The 16,697-nt window shown below is 38.6% G+C and overlaps 1 protein-coding gene across 2 annotated transcripts in view; it reads right to left on the reverse strand.

The window, feature by feature from the left end:
• The window catches only part of EGF (epidermal growth factor), a 58,390-nt gene extending 43,591 nt beyond the window's left edge, over nucleotides 1-14,799 (reverse strand). Inside the window, exons 1-4 of one of the 2 annotated variants that reach the window (XM_051789624.1) lie at nucleotides 14,144-14,798; nucleotides 4,972-5,103; nucleotides 1,767-1,966; nucleotides 635-816 (exon numbers count right to left, since the gene is read on the reverse strand). In XM_051789624.1, the coding sequence (XP_051645584.1) occupies nucleotides 635-816; nucleotides 1,767-1,966; nucleotides 4,972-5,103; nucleotides 14,144-14,270 (641 nt within the window). In that variant the 5' untranslated portion in view covers nucleotides 14,271-14,798. Of the gene's footprint in view, nucleotides 1-634; nucleotides 817-1,766; nucleotides 1,967-4,971; nucleotides 5,104-14,143 lie in introns of both variants that reach the window. The other variant, XM_051789625.1, reaches the window with a different exon arrangement.
• Between the last annotated feature and the right edge of the window lie 1,898 nt (nucleotides 14,800-16,697).

Here is a 16,697-nt window from a genome sequence, read left to right on the forward strand (position 1 = left end):
AGCCAACCTCGGCTGCATGAAAAGAAGTGTGACCAGGAGATCGAGGGACATGATTCTCCCCCTCTGCTCTTTTGAGACCCCACCTAAGAAGAACATAGACTTATTGGACTGATCCCAGAGGAGGGCCACAGAGATGATCAGAGGGATGATCAGAGGTCTCTTATGAAGAAAGGCTAAGAGGTTTCGGGTTGTTCAGCCTGGAAAAGAGAAGGCTCAAGGGAAACCTTATAGCATCCTTCCAGTAGCTAAAGGGGGCTTACAGGAAAGATGGAGAGGGACTTTTTGCAAGGACATGTTGTGACAGGACAAGGAAGAATGGCTTTAAACTGAAAGAGGGTGGGTTTAGATTGAATATTAGGAAGAAATTCTTTATTGAGAGGGTGGTGAGACACTGGAACACATTGTCCAGAGAAGCTGTGGATGCTCATCCCTGGAAGTGTTCCAAAACCAGATTGTATGGGACTTTGAGTGACTTGGTCTAGTGAAGGGTTTCCCTGCCCATGGCAGAGGGGTTGAACTAGATGATCTTTTTGTCCCCTTACAATCCATTTCTGTGATTCCATGAAACTGCAATCATAGTACCTTGCATATTTGGAGTCCATTTCAATGAAATTACTAATCCATTTAAAATTACCTTTGTTCAGCATCAATGATAATCCTTGTGGGATGACCAACATCTCTTAGAAGAACTCGGCGTTTCTTCCCATTCATGTCTGTCGCTTCTATGGTTCCTTTCTGTCTATTGGCCCAGAGAATGTCTTGATTTATCCAGTCAATAGCAAATCCTGAAATGCCTTTGTCTATGTAGCATAGTCTCTGTAAACAACAAAAAAAAAAAGAGTTGACAAGAGGTATCCTGATGACTACTCCAAACTTGGCTTTCATTATAGGGAATAAAATGCCAGACTGAAACTTTCTATTTCCTTCCTTTGCTCGCTTCATTTTCTTTCAGACCTGTAGCTATTTCTTATTCTTTCATCACTTTCATTTGGTCTTTGTACTTACACATACACCCTCTGAACAGAGAGACACCCTGCAAAAGGAGAAACTGCTCTGTTCAAGAAATACACTGGAGTAATCTTTTCGCTACAACTTTTTGCATTTCACACACTGAGAAGCACCCAGACCTGTACTGTTACATATGGAAGACTTCCTAACACACTGTTGCTGGTCTCTGATCCTTAAAAGTCAGTGAAAATACATCAATGAAGACTCCGCATGAGTACGCGAACACAGGCAATCTCTCTCAAACAAAAGAAGGCCCTTACACCATTAAAGTTCAGCCACAACAGCCTGTCTGCCCTTCTTAATCAGATGCAATGAACTGCATGGTTTTTTCTGAACAAAGGATGAAGTGCCAAAAGAAGCATTTATGCAACCATAGAAACCAATGAAAGGTTTGAGAAAAAAATGAGTAGGAATTGAAGCACATTCTTCTCATAGCATTTGTGTCAGCTTTTGTTGGAGGACAATTTCCATAATGCCAGAGATTAATTTAAAACTGATAGAAATATTAATGTCTACAAAGCCTTAGTTTGTCTGAATTGTCTTTCCTTCATTTTTAACTCTCCTTCTCTTGATCCAGAGAAAATACTGAATGTACTAAATGTGAATGCCAGTAAAACAGCCTAGATTTAGGATCAGAAATATTACACAGCAAAAATAAAGTGCTAATCAATGAACAGTAAAGGCAGAATTGTACCTAAAGAGCAAGTGGGGTTTTACGCCCATTAACTTGAAGAATTCCAGAGAACTGAGTACTCTACCTCTTGTTTTGTGCCATTCAGGTGAATTCTTTGAAGTAGTCTCCTTTCAGAGTCTACCCAATACACTTTCTCTTCTACATAATGAAAATCCATAAGTGTTGATGGACCAGTATCAGCAACCAATCTTTCATGATTGGTCCCTTCAGTGTCAATTCTAAAGATGGCATTTCCATGGCTAAAAAGCAGGAATGGTGCAGGGTCTGGTGTGGAGAAAACAAAAAGAAACCAATTAATTGATAAGAATTGCATTTTTGCTGCATTAAGTTCTCATCAGTAATATACTAGTCAAAGAGAAACTTCAGGATCTACCTATCTCATATTTTAATAATAGCTTTCTATTACAAAGATAGGTGTATCACAGAGAACCAATAAGATATAAATGTAATGATCCTTTTATATGTAATATTGAAAATTAGGTCCAAAATCTGAGTTAGGAAACTGAGAGTGCAATGGTTGTTACCACTAATCCCAAATCCTACAGCCTAGTCAGAGGTCAGAACAATCACTGCATGCTTGCCAGCTGAGGTTGGAAGAGTTTTGTCAAGGATGTGTCTCCAGGTAGAAAACCACTTCAAATTATTGTGCTATAGCAAGAATTTATCACATAGAGGTGGCCTGGAGTCTCACTTTAACTATTCAAAAAGGAAAATTAAAGATTCCAATACAGGGCAAAGGAAAAAGCTAAAGGTTGTAGATGTTTCTCATGCATACAGAGGGCTGAAGGAAAACAAAAGACTTGTACTTAAAACTCAACAGCATCAACTCCTTCCAGACAAAAACTGTATTCATACTGAGTGAAGGGTAACTTAAAATACATTAAAATAAAAAGTGCTCCAATTATGCCCCAAATTCTAGAAAACCAATTAAGGTTGAAAGTGATGAGCAACTAGGATGGTCCCAATACCCTTGACGCATCCTTAAACCAGGTGATATGTATAGAAATACAATTACTGTGGCATAATGATTGGGGCTGCTGATTACACCACTCCAAGTTTTGTCAAATCCTTTGTTATTTTTAGGGTATCACCATAGAGCACCATATCACCAAGACTGCCCTATCACCAGTTTTCTTGCACATAAATTTTTGAAAATTAAACTGTTTTTATTGACCAGGTTCGTATCTTTTTTAACTAAATATCTTTACTGTTAGCATAAAACCCGATGCTTTAAACTCAACAAGTAGCACTTCACAAATATTAGACAGATGCTCTGCCTTCATCATAGTTGCAAAGTTGTTTGACAACTCCTTTCAAAGCAGAGGACTGAGACCAATTTTGATTTCTTCAAGTGAACAAAGTTCTGACAAGCACCCAAGATGTAATTTTCTTTTGTTCCCAGAGGGGAACCCAGTGAAGATGATCAGCACATTGTTCCTATACTAACAGAGTGGTTTGTATGTCAAGTTTAAAGCTATCACCCAATTATAGCAGCTGCTTCTAGGATTTTAATGACTCCCTTTTTTCTGCTGTTATTTGCACTGAGCAACCCCATGTGACCATATTTGAATTATGAAGATTTACTTCACATAAATGGTAAATGAACAGTAAAGTGTAGTGAGGTCGATTTATCTAAGGAATTTGGCAGCTGCCGTGCCTGCATTTTTGCCAATTAGTTGATCAAGAGCATTTATACACTTTGGTTTTGTCCTTTACATTCTCTGAATTTCCTATCAGGTGACTATCAATGAGGGTTGTCAGTGGAACAGGAATTGAAACAAATTTTTTTTATTGCAGATTTGCGATTTAATGATCAGGTAAACAATATCTGCACCAAAGAGCTTCCTATCTTTAAAACACAACGGTATTTCACTTGGTGCATCCCCCAGAAGGGTTTATACCTAGCATAAGGGCTCCTTATCCATCACCATATTTCCATCAGTCACTTTCTAATGTTACTATAAATATTAGTAATAACGTGTTAAAAAGTTGAAGTCCTCCAATATGAAGGTAGGATTTTTCTTTGAAAGATACCTGTGCAGTTAAGTAACATGTTTGTTTTCACATCTCTTCAGTTCAGAAGTGAAGAGTTCACAAAAGATCTGATTTTTAAAAATAGGAACATTCTATTTAAGGGACCAGAGATGTTTAGGCAGGACTATAAAAAATCCAGTTTGGGTTTTTGCGAGTCACATGTAGTTGATAATTATGAAGATTCTAGGGGTAACTAAAGTTATTGTGTTGGTGGCAGTTTGGGAGCTATATGGAATATTTTTGGTTATGTTCATGGTCCCAAAGGCTACGTGCATAGGGACTCAAGTCTATCTCCTACTTCTCGAGTCAGAAAAATGCCTTATCACATCCCATCTCTGCATTAGCAAGAGTCCCAGGTAAATATTAGTCAAAAAAAAAAAACCTGAGATTCTGGATCAGGAGGGAGCTGTGGCATAACCCAGACATGAATCAAAGCCAGGCATTTGGGAAACGAAAGTGGAGAGGTGAGAAGTGTACTCCAGAGCACTCCCACCTCATACTCTAGATGCAAATATAGGGTTAAACCAATCAGTAAAATCCAACTTGATTTTTTTCCCAGGGTAACATTAGTTGAAGGCACAATGAAAGTTATTCAAAGGCCACAACTGTGAATATTTTTCTCTTAGAAGAGCTAAAACCTGTTAAATTTAAATGCATCTTCCACATTTAAAAATCAATTTATTTTTAAATAGTTAAGGACAGAGCAAGGGAGAGAGATAACTTATAGTAGCACTCGTTTTTTAAGACACTGCTAATGGATGAAACCAAAAATAAGGGCTTCCTGCTTACAGTTTCACAGCACTGTCCCTAAAACCTAGACACACTGGAAAGACATCAACACCACTAGACTGAAAGAGGCTAAGGTAGCAAAATCTTTTGTACTGACACATCTTCCTGGAAGTAGTTAGAATGGGATAAGAGAGTTTACAGTTCTGAGCACGCAGAGAAGGCTAAACAGGAAATAATTGTTTAGTTTTATTTGTTTCCATATTTTCATATTTTCATTCATCTTTTCACCACTATACTTTTCATTCTTCAGCATCACTCTTCTGTGGCACCCACTCTTGGCCTTGCCACTTACCCACAGAATAGAAGAGACAGGTTTTTTTATCAGTGAACCAGAGCACCCCAGTCGCTGTCCAGCAGGGACCAGCAGGCATGGTTCACTTTGAAAAATAAAGCTAACTAAATCTCTAAATCTCTTTTTCAGTCATCAAAAAAGAAAGTGACCTTACCATTCACATAGCAAGACCGTTTGTCAATATCCAAAGAGTAGCCAGGCAAACAAGAGCAGACGTAGGATCCTGGAATATTGATACAGGTTTGGCCGCAGGTTCCCAAACCACCTTCAAGGCACTCATCAATATCTGAAACAGGCATTTGAAAAAGATCAGGAAAATTCAGCTTGGAAGAGCAGCATGAGCAAGGAGAAAGAGTACCTTTGACATAGTTATCTAATAATAAATTGGTCACAAAATTTAATATCCCATCATTAAAAAAGCAAGATGAGGATGGCTGTATTCCTTCATGCACTGGTTTCTGAATTATTGTTTTGTCCATTGTCATGCTCATAGTGATTCTGGAGGGTGTTGGGGTTTTTCTGAGTTTCCTTTGACGTCTAGGGAAATTACCCTTCTCCCTTGTGTTTGGGCACTCTGGTCTCTAATTGCCCAAACACAGGGAACAGACTTGTCTTGATTTGTGTTATTATTTGCTAGGCAAATGCTGCTCGCAGCTGCTTCCGTCAATCTTTATCCCTTTATCAACAATAATAATTTTGCCAACAAATTAACAGACTTTGCAAAACAGCAAAGCAGCAGTCTGCCAGAGCACTGAGTTCAACGCTGAGCTCATTTTGGTTTGAGTCAAATCTCAAACACACATACAAAACACTAAAACTCCCACTATATTCTGACAGCCACAAGCCCAAACCAAGGCAACAAGCAAACTAATTAGAAACTGGACTTTTAACTGGCAGATTAAGCTAGAGCCTTCAGAAATTAAAAGATATTTGACGTATTTATGGTGTTTTATCAGGGTTGAGGCAGTAACTGTTAATTAAGTCCTAAATTAAGGAATTTATTTTTCAAAAAAAAAATATTACTACTGAGGAGCATTGTTTACAGTAAGGGGAAAAGAAATTAATCCCTTTGGCAATATCACGGATAATTGTCCCACAAAATTGAGATAAATTTTAGTGCCTACTGAAAACAGATGCAGTTTTCCAAGGTACTTGACGTCTGGCAGTACCATATGCTGGCATGTTTCTTGTATACTTTCTTCAACTGTTGTGAGGGCTGCTATAAGGAGCAGCTGCTTCCTTGCCCAAATACTATTAGATGTCAGTGGCTTTTGTTCTGGGTTTTATCAGCTGACTTTGCATATGCAGGAATAAAAGACTCAACAAATTTTGTTTTAACAAGACACACTTGATTAAGTTACTAAAGGACATTGATTCATAACCAAAACTAGGACTGTGAGTGTCATGTGAGAATTCTCTTAGTTTAAAGAAGAGCAGAAATGGCACCTTAACTACAAGGAACAGCAATTTAATCAACTCACAGAACTTTAAAAGAAAAATTCTCAGTAACTTAGGGAGAGCTAACCAACTAGATCTCTGATATACCATGGTTCTGGGTCCTGTATCCTTTAACTGATTTAAGAAACTATATGTATCTGAAGTGTTTAGGGGTTTCTTCTCTGTCAAGTATCAAAGTTGTTAAAAAATAATGTAAATGCTTTACAGTCACCGAATGTGTCTGTACAGACTAGGGAAAGTTTCATATTGTTTTTAGAGTTTTCCCACAACCTTATGTTCCAAATAGCAGATGAACTAATTTGGCAGTGCATGAAATGTAGTCAGAGCACGTGCAACCGATTTCTGTTTAACGGATTATGAAGGTAAAGCAGAAATATTTTCAGCAATGTAATTCTATGAAGTACTCTAATTCTAACCCACAATTTTCTTCAAACAATCAGCTTTCAGGAGAATATTTTCCCTCATGTACTAGGATTGTACATTCCATTCTCCACAGCATTTAGGGAGTAACTCCCCCAAATCCCCTCTAGAAAGGTTTGACTGGCTTAGAAGTGTTAATGGGCTACAGAAACCACAAGCTCCAGGTCACCATTTTAAAATTAGATATTCCTAGCAAACGTTGTCTGGATGGCATTAAAACTAAAGACCTCTGTGATAGCCCATATGGGGGGGCTTTGGTGACCTCAGATCATTGTCCAGCTGCTGTTGGTACAAGACACAAAGACCAGTTGTCTCTCTCTTGCTGAACACTAGTTTTCAAACCACGTACCTGACTGATTAAGCCAGAGAGTTAACCTGATCTAGTCACCAGTGCCGCAGCAGGTGCAAGACTGTGTCGATAAAGGCTATAATGTAGTTTATGTTAGTCAAAATACTTTTATGACAATAGTAGCTTTTAAATGAACTTGATGTTATTCCTCTGTGGAAATCATAAGTATAGGTGACAAAGGCAACTGTTTGGATGTAAGACTGCTAAAGAGAGAAGTTTTTTGATTAAGCTATGTGAAACACTGCTGAGCTATTATTCAATCACAATAAAGAGCACATTAAATAAGAATAAAAAAAGGTAGGCCTGACCTACAGATTGTATATGGAACTGCTTTCTCTGAGAAGGATTTGTGTTCATACAGGATAGAAAGGTGACCTCTTACCATGTTAGTGGGCATGAAACACCTATAAACACAGGAAAAAATACTGACGTGGGGAAAAAAAATTACTTCTGTAAATGGCAGTGGTCAGATTATATTGGTATGCTGTTTGTATTTCTCAGATATAGGTTGTTAAAGGAACTCAAAAAATTAGAAGGTATATACAACAAGGATAAAAAGCCTGATTTGAATGTATGGAAAAGTGCTTTTCTGTGAGACACTTAAAGAGTTCAGAATGCTTAGAATATCAGAAAGAAATTTGGAAGAAGATTGATCACCATAAATAAATACCTTTACAAAGAAAAAGTAGGATATTTTCTAAAAGATACTCTAATCAGGAACCATTAAACAATGACTGATGGCGCAGAACTGAAGCCAGGGAATTCAAATTCAGATATTAAATTCAAATTTTAACAGGAAGGGAATTCACTAAGGCAACTAGCTATTCAGAAAAACCCTGAAGGCATGGAAAACATCACAGGATACTCTAAAGTCAGGATCAGACTGGGAAGACATGCTTTAACCAAGCACAGGTTACTGAACTACATACCAAGGTAAGAGGACAATGACCTTTTATTTACAGGATGGATTTTCCAGCTTTATATGAGTGTACAAAACAGGAAAGAGCATACTCATTGATCAGGCTACAAGAATTTACACTGTCTCCCCAGCAACTGTACTTGAAGATTTCAGGGTTATTGACCTGTCCATTTTCATCATCACCAAAACTCACATAATCAAGCAAATCCCACACATACTGAAAAGCAAGCCATCCCTCTAGCTGAAGAACAGCTATCATGGAAGAATAATAACTGCCCGATAAAAGGCCAGGGACACAGTGGCAGGTCGGCCACCGGAGAATGCCGCTTCCAGTGGTAAACAGGAGGAACCAAGAGACACAGTGCTATTGTGAAACACACAGCAGCACTGTGAATGTTTGGTTTTTATGGAATTAACAACAGAAGGGAATCCTATGCTTAACACACTCTCTTCTTTGCTTAAAGTACAAACAAACAAACAAAACCCAACCCAATCAACCAAAAACACTAACCCCAAAACAAACGAAAAAAAGAAACAGAACAAAGCTGTTTCTTAAGATTTAAGAGAACTCGATCACAAAATCATCCATCAGGTGTAACTAGCAGTGCTTTCATCTGCACTTTTAGTGCCAAAGGAAAGCATGGAGTTGCATCCTGCTGTAGCTGTTTTACGCGTCCTGGCAACCACATCCCCCAGTGGGAACTTTACCCTGTGAAAGAAATCGGCTTAGTGAACACAAAAGCTGTCTGCAGTGCCCTGACAGCCAGCTCTGAAAGAAAGAATGAGGTTCTGCTTAGTTCTCAAAGGCTTCTTTATGCAAAAAATGCCTTGAGAATCAGCAAAAACGATGAATCATGTCATCACGATGTTGGCAGCTCTCAATGACTTTGCATACAAATATACTACTTTATTGAGAGTCCTGAGAAAGGCTCTGGTTGCAGAAGGTTGAACCATTAGTATGCATGTCAGGGATACAGAGAAACCACAGTGAGCTAGAACTTGCATTTCATTATGGCCCCAAATACTTACATTATATACATATATATGTGCAGATACATCCACTCAAATAACCTCACACAAATTTAGTTCCTGTCAAGTTGGACTGGGGATTAATTCAATCCACTATATCTAGCAGCACCATAATCTTTTCAACAAAGTTGAAAATGAAATTTTATCTGGGTGACGAAAAAAGCAGCCCATTCTTTTTATCTATTTTGTTTAAAGCATACAGCTCAAAGAACAGAAAATAGCTAGAAATGGAAAAAGATACTCCAGCTACCAGCAGACCACAATAAAATAGATGATGCATAGCTCAGTATCTTTTCTCTCCACTTTTAAATGAGTCTTAAAATGCAACCTTATCATTCACAATTTTTGAGAGGAGAGAGGTGGTGAAGTGCTCCCATACTATGGTAAGAAATACAATATGAATACAATAAGGTGGTTATCAACTCCCAGACTCTTTCAGCCCAGAGCCACAGAGATGATCATATCACAGATATGACAGCAAGAGCAAGCTTATTATTTATCAAGTATAAAATAGAATCAAATTTAGAATTTAAATGGAATTTAGTAACCACTCATAGATATCTCAAAGAGAAAGGGCAAAAAAGATTTTCAGGAACTACAATATCTTTTTTTTTTTTTACTTTCTGGACTCCGATCTCAAGAGTTTGCTCACTAGAATGAAAAAAAAAGGTTTTATCTTCAAAATAAATTCTATGCGTAAATTACTAACTGCAGTATGGACCTCTACTTCCCGGATCATGCAACTTTCAACAGACTATTATTGGCTTGCCTTTCAAAGAGCAAGTTCATGAGGCATCCATCAAATGCTGTCATCCAGCTCCCTTTAAAATCAGATTTCAAATTAGATTCTAGAAAATAATCAGTTTGTTTTTAAAGAGAATAACTGCCATTTTCTCCTGAAAAAACAATGAGTCTTGTAGTATTAGTTATTGGCCCTGGAGTCTGCCCCTTAGCCCTTTTCAGTATTAAGCATCATGTGATGTGTGATGCCATTTCTGTCCTTTCTTGTAATATATTTGCCTCTTTCCTATTTTGATCTGAGTTTTTACAGCTGAAGACAGTATTTTTCCACATTCAGCTGGATCTAATTTCCAGATAATTCAGTGTGAATCTTCTCATGAATTGGTCTCTGGGTTCAGACCCCTGCTCAAGAACTCCTGAATACTATTTGGTAAAAATACGAGCATCTTTCCCCAAGGCAGTATTATGTGAAGTGAGCTAGCTGGAAGATAACTACTGAAAACAAGGAAACAAACACGCCTTGACTGCTGCTCTTCTGAGACACAGAGGGAAACAGTGGCAACTTAGCAGGTTTATCCCTGCCACAACAGGGGGAGAAAAAGCAGTTCCCCATTTCATTGGCTCTTACTGTTTCTTATGAGATGCTTGCAAAGAAAGGAGAGCTGTGAACTCATAAGGTTTTGGCATTTCATATTTCTCAGAATACAGCCAAGAAGTTTTAACAGCATGTCTTCAGAAGGCTGTATGGAGCAAAGTGAAGCCAGGATTTAGCTAATTAGAGTAAATTTAAAGATGTAAAACAAAGAGTAATAACTTAATATTACTCATCTCCAGTGCTCCATGGCAGGAGAGAGGTGAACAGTAAGAAAGAAAAGAGGAAAACTTGAGACACAGAAAGAAGTGTCTGACCAAAAGAGCTGACCTAGATAGCTGCAGTTGTCACCTTCAATTGCAGGCTCTAGCTCTGTTGGAATGTGCAGCATGTTAGTCCTGAAGAAGTGACAAGGACTGAGCAGTTAATGTCAGGATCTGCAGAGTTTAAGAACCTATGATTAGGTAAAACTTCAGTACTGTGGGTTTTGGTTTGCCTTCTTCCGAGACTTTTTTACAATACTGTTGGGTTTTTTAAAATAACTATCTTTCTTCACTTTTAAAACTTACGTAGTGAGTATTTAATGTTAGCCCTGAAACCAAAGTACACCTCCAGTGTTGCAGCATCCAGAAGAAAATATACTTACCTAGAGTATCCCAAGACTAACAGGGGTTAGTATCTACTCTAAAATTGATAATGCAAGGGGCTGTTCTAGGGTCTTCTTCAGATAAACAGTGACATGTGGAAAACTTTTTTGGTCTTGAGTAGGGAAAGAGTCTATACAACGTGACAGAATAAAAAATACTGTTGTTAAAGTGGTATTTCAGGAGGGCACAGGCAACAGATTCCAACAGGTACAGGCCCATCCCCTGGTGTACCACGTATGCTTATGTTGTCAAGTATGTTGGAAATCAAAGCTCTCCTGGGATCCACTATGCATATGTTTTTATTTTGTAGGCTCCTTTGTAGGTCAGACCATTTTTCTTCAGCGGTAGAAGGTTCTATGTTTTTACTGGGGTCTAACGAAGCGAGTTATTTAAAGGTGACTGAGTCCCCAGTCCTGATATCAGCTTAAAATAAATTATTAATTTAAAATGGCAATGCCAAAAAATGTAGAAATGCTTCCAATTCTACCATAACTTGTCAATAAATTGATGCATTCATTCACCAGACTAGTGTTGTTCTGACCTTGTGATCTCTTCTTCCATACTTTCTCTCCTGTCAACCTTGCTGTTGTAGGACACAGCCCCTCTGAAAAGTCTCTCCTCTCTTGACATACGAAGTCAGGATTCAAATAATCTCTCTTAAAATAACTGTATAAAACTGTGTGACATTTAGGGTTAGGTTTCATTATACTTCCACAGGATGAGGAGGTCTTTGATCTTTGAATATCCAGAGAAATAAAAGGAACTAATTAAGAAGTGAGCTATTTAGCAATGTAAGAAGAGCCCAGCCCAGACCTTTGTCAGTAGTGGCAGTGTGGAAAACAAATCTAGAAAAGCCTACACACTTTCTGGTAAGTCACCGGTAACAGAGAGCAGACACCTCCTCAGTTCAGGGTAGTCCTTATGGCTGGCAGGTTGCCACCAGAGTCACAGATGATTAAGAATATTTTACAATTGGTATATCTATTACAGCTCACCCAGAACGGTCGCCAAGCCACGATTCAGCTTGCTGTCATTGTTCAGAAGTCAGTGGTATGAGTCACATCTCCCACTCACCACTTTTATCCCTAGTATTACCTTCAAAGCCTGCCTCCAGCTTCCTCCCACTTGCTTTCACTGCACCCTCTGTCTCACATAGTTATTGAACCAGAATGTCATACGTCCAGTCTTCTGGTCAGAACACCAGTTGTGTATCCAATACACAGAGGAAAGAGCCAGGGAAACCCTTACACCAAAGCATCCTTCAGTCTTACAGTTCATGTCAGAATTTCACCTTCGTTTGATCCCCTGTAATCCAGTGGTCTGTAATTGAAAAATTACCCTAACATATCTCATTTTTCACTTATTCTATGTCATGGAATTGCTCAGAGTATGTCATAGTGATGTTAGCTTTTATGCAGAAGATTTCTTCTATTACTATTTCTTTGAGAGTTTGCTGAGCTACTGGTCAATCTGTTTTGGTGCTTTACCTAGAGTCCTCCATTCATACAGCAGCTAATTTTCAACATAAAAGACATGCAGGGCAGGTTATGTCTTCATTAATGAAATAGCAATGTGGACCAATATGCAAAATACGTTCACTGAAATAAAAAAATATGTCTTTGCAGCACTTTTCATGTTAATATTTAGAGCCCTTTTTTGGCTCTAAACAATTGCCAATCAATACCCTTCATCTCAGCAGGATTCTCCCATCATATGTGAGCTCTTAATTGGGCAATTCCGTAATACAGAAGTCATAACTAATGAACATCCTAATTCCCTTGTGGAAGCAAAGTACCTATTAATGAATAGTATCATCTGCAGGAGAGGTTGTGTAAAGTGCAACAGTTGCTAAGGATATGGTATATACACTGCATATATTTCAGATTGAGGTTTCAGACAACCAGGTCTAGTCTGGTCCCATGGACTGAACAGCCATTAACAGCAGAGAGGGTAGGTGCTTTTCTACAGGAACACCCCCTGGTTTAAGCTTGCCTAAAGGGAATCCAGTTTGTGTATTTTGAGTGCTTTTTAATGTGAAGCAAGCATAGTAAGAGGTGGTAATACGGAGATCAATTTCAGAAGTATGCTTCTTATTTAAATTGAAGCATCAGTGTGGAAGCACCCTAGGTGTGTTTGGCTCTCAGATAAACCTTCAGTCAGGTTTATAATTTGTACACAAAAAATTCCTAGCTCCTCCTCTCTCAGTATGACATCATTTAACATGCATACTTCTATTTTCTGCTTACAAGATTGTATTTCTTGGCAGAATGCACAGAGGAGGCACCTGTTATTACATCACTAGAATCACGACAAGAACTGAGTCAGAGCCCAAGGGCCAAGAGAAGCCCAAGGAATCTAAGGCAAAAGCATTAAATCCAAGTATTATGTCTGTTTGTTTGAATCCTTACAGAGAATTTCCTTATCTCCTTACTGCAAAACCCACAACTTCATTGGCTCTGGATTTCTTAAAAAAATTGGACCTCAAGGTAGCAGGGGAGGGAGAAGGGTTCTGTCATTTTTTGTCTTGAACTTCGTAAAGAATAGGAACCTGCATTTTACATGCTCTAAATCATTGGAGGTGATTATAGTAATATCAGTGTCATACATTTCGCCCAGACTTCAGTACTACAGTATCAAACACATCTGCAATTCATGTATTGTATGAGACGTACTAATATGAACACATCTACATGCACCAATCAGCATAGGAAGAATAGTTTTTGAAGTTATCTAACCCGCATCTAAGTGTATACTAATGCATAATCAATAAAATACTCTTTCTATATGCATATAGAAATAAAAAACCACATTTGTACACAAATTTTACATATATAGAAGCATGAATACATGCATGTACGTGTACTGAAACTACAGAGACACTGAAAGCTACAGCAAGGAGTTTTGTGCACTAGAGAACAGTTCAGATTTCTTAACGATCATATGAAAATGTATCCTGCTTTCTAATACTTAAACTGACAGACAAGTGCTGATTTCTGGGAAAAAAAATGAGCTCTGTTCATTTTGAGAAGCAACAGATATTGAGAAGCTGATTTATCAGTTCTGCCAGTACAACACACAAGCAATCTGTAAAAAAACTCTTTGAAAATTATAAAGCTAAATTGAGAGAATACAAATGCAGTTTTCTTTATCTGGGAATGTTCAGCAACTTACCTACACAAGCAGAGTTTTCAGGCTTTAATCTGTATCCATTAGGACAGTTCCAGTGCTGCAGAGCTGAGAGGTTGACAAAACCAATTTTAAAAACCACCGGCAAAAAAGCAACAAGGAAGGGAAACATAATCTTGAGGGTTTTTTTGAGCCGTCACTAAAGAAAAACTAGCTTGTATTCAGTCATATCCAGGAGAAGATGAACATGTGCAATCCCAAAAGGTTTCTGCAATCTCCCACTTTACACTCAGACATCTTATCACAATACCAAGTTTTATCTTTGCCTTGTTTTTCTTGTCACTTTAGACCTTACTGCGTCTGACTACAACCTTGAATAAATTCCTGGGAGATTTCTTCCCTGCACACATCAGGGCTTTTTTTCTCTGTCTCTCTAGTTTCTTTTTTTTTTCTCTTTTGGAAGCCAAGTATGAAATGCCTGACCCTCCTGCCACAAATTTAACACAGCTTAAAAGCAATGCTCGCAAGGATCATTGCAAATTTCCTTGCAACAAGCAAAACTGCTGTATAAGTCCTAAAAATTGGAAAACTCTTCACCACATCTCTCAGTGGAGTACAGGCAGCGAGATCTCCAGGTACTGTCCTTCTCAGAAACGCAGTTGCTTTTTACATTCAAACTTGGACAGACTCCTCTTTTCTTTTTAAAGCTCTGCTTGCCCCACCTCTTCTCTTTTTAGTACCACTTGAGTGAACCCTGTGTTTGCAAATAGTAATGTGGTCAGTTCCTTACTACAGGGAACTGAGCCAGCATGCAGATATCCAGCCACCCGTTATAAATACAGTCTCTTTAGAAAAGCAGCCCCTCCTGCTTGAGAAGTACCTGTAGCTTTCAGCTAAGTTTTTTTCCTCAGAGATTTTAAGCAGGTTTATATGATTCCTGTTCAGTCATGATTAGTTGCATTCATTTTAATATCATCATGTGTTGTACCACCAGAAACAAATTTTGTCATCAAAATATTTCACGTAAAAAGGAGGGGGTGGGGGGGGAAGAACCCCTCTGGTTTCTCTGATATATTTCAACTGGAAACTCAAATCAGCTTAAGGTCACGTTCAAATCTAGGGTATGTGTTTGTCATTCCAAAGTTGAAGCCATCTCTCTCAGGTCTCAATTTGGCCTTTGTGTGTTTCCAGGGAAATACCTGCTGTCAGAGACCAGGGCAACGTGTTTTGACCCTGCATATCTCACGGATGTTGCAGTCATTTGTATGTACACTAGTGCTGCACAACTCTACTGTTGGGATGCAATGCTCTTTTACACCTGTTCCACTGAGGTATAAAAACTAGACAAATTACCACTGCATTAAGCTCATAATTCTTCAGTATTGAAAAAAATCTCCTTTTTCCCAGTCCATCAACCTAGACCAGCAAAGCTCTAGAGCATAAGCATAAGTTTGTGCTTATAAGAGTTGCTGAATTTTGAATGTCCTGAGATTTAAGCAGGTGTTTAAATGGTTGACTGAGCCAGGCTTTGTCAAGCTAACTGCTGTGAGGCATTCTAGGTTTGTCATTTTTTTCTTTCCTTTGATTTTTTAAATTTTATTTCTGCAGCATTGTGCTAGAATAAATACTAACACAACAGTTGGATACAGCAGCAGCATCAGATGGTAACCTACAGCTGTACAAGTGCCGTCTGTGGGAATTCTTCCCCTTCCCTCCCTTTCTCTCCCCATACTTATCTGAATCGATAAGAGTCCAGACTTGCACTGTCAGAAAATAGGAAGCATGAAACCTGTTATAAATTGGGCCACTCTCCAATAAAGTAACTGTTTCTCGATGTTTCTGTCTGCATGCAGGCACATCCAGGTCGCTCAGTCTCCACTGTTACAGCTAATGCAACTAGTTAAATCCAGACTGACAAATGGCAGTCACACTTCCATACACTCTGTTCAGAACCCAGTCTTTACCCGCATGCTATAAAATACAATAACAGTGATGTAAATTATGCAGAGCCAGACTCATGCCAAACACCATTTGCTTCTCCAAATAGTCCCCTGGTATATAAAAGGGCAAACAATGTGAAAGCACAGTATAATGCCATCCCATCTAAGATTACAGGACCCTGCCCAAGAAATGTGTTATGTTCCACATGAACATCTTTTACTAATTGTGCAGCCATTGGTTCCTCCTCACACAACTTTCATCACTGCTCAAGCTGGGAGCAGGCAACCTAACCAGTTTAAAAGGAATGTGTCACTTCTTTGTGAGCAGCCACCAGCAGAGTGTTTGCCAGACCATGAGAGTGGCCATCCAAGCACATCCCTGACCTCTTCTAGGGCAGACTCAGACAAACTCACTGAAGGAGACAAAATGAATAAGCTCTGCCTTTCCTTTTAAACCCAGAAACAATTTCTGTCTGACTCACTTTCTTTTGGCCTCTCATTTACACACATTATCTTTTCTGAACATCTCCCTCAATCTTCCCCCCGCTCCATTTCCACTTTTTGCCTTTACACAAAATACGGTCAAAGGCACATCCCAGAATTTCTTTTTCTTTTTTTTCTCTAAAGTAAAAGTGAATACAGAACTGTCTGATGCCAAT

The sequence above is a fragment of the Manacus candei genome, unplaced genomic scaffold, assembly GCF_025592945.1.
Source record: "Manacus candei isolate 608988 ecotype Guabito, Panama unplaced genomic scaffold, ASM2559294v1 h1tg000028l, whole genome shotgun sequence".
NCBI lineage: Eukaryota > Metazoa > Chordata > Aves > Passeriformes > Pipridae > Manacus > Manacus candei.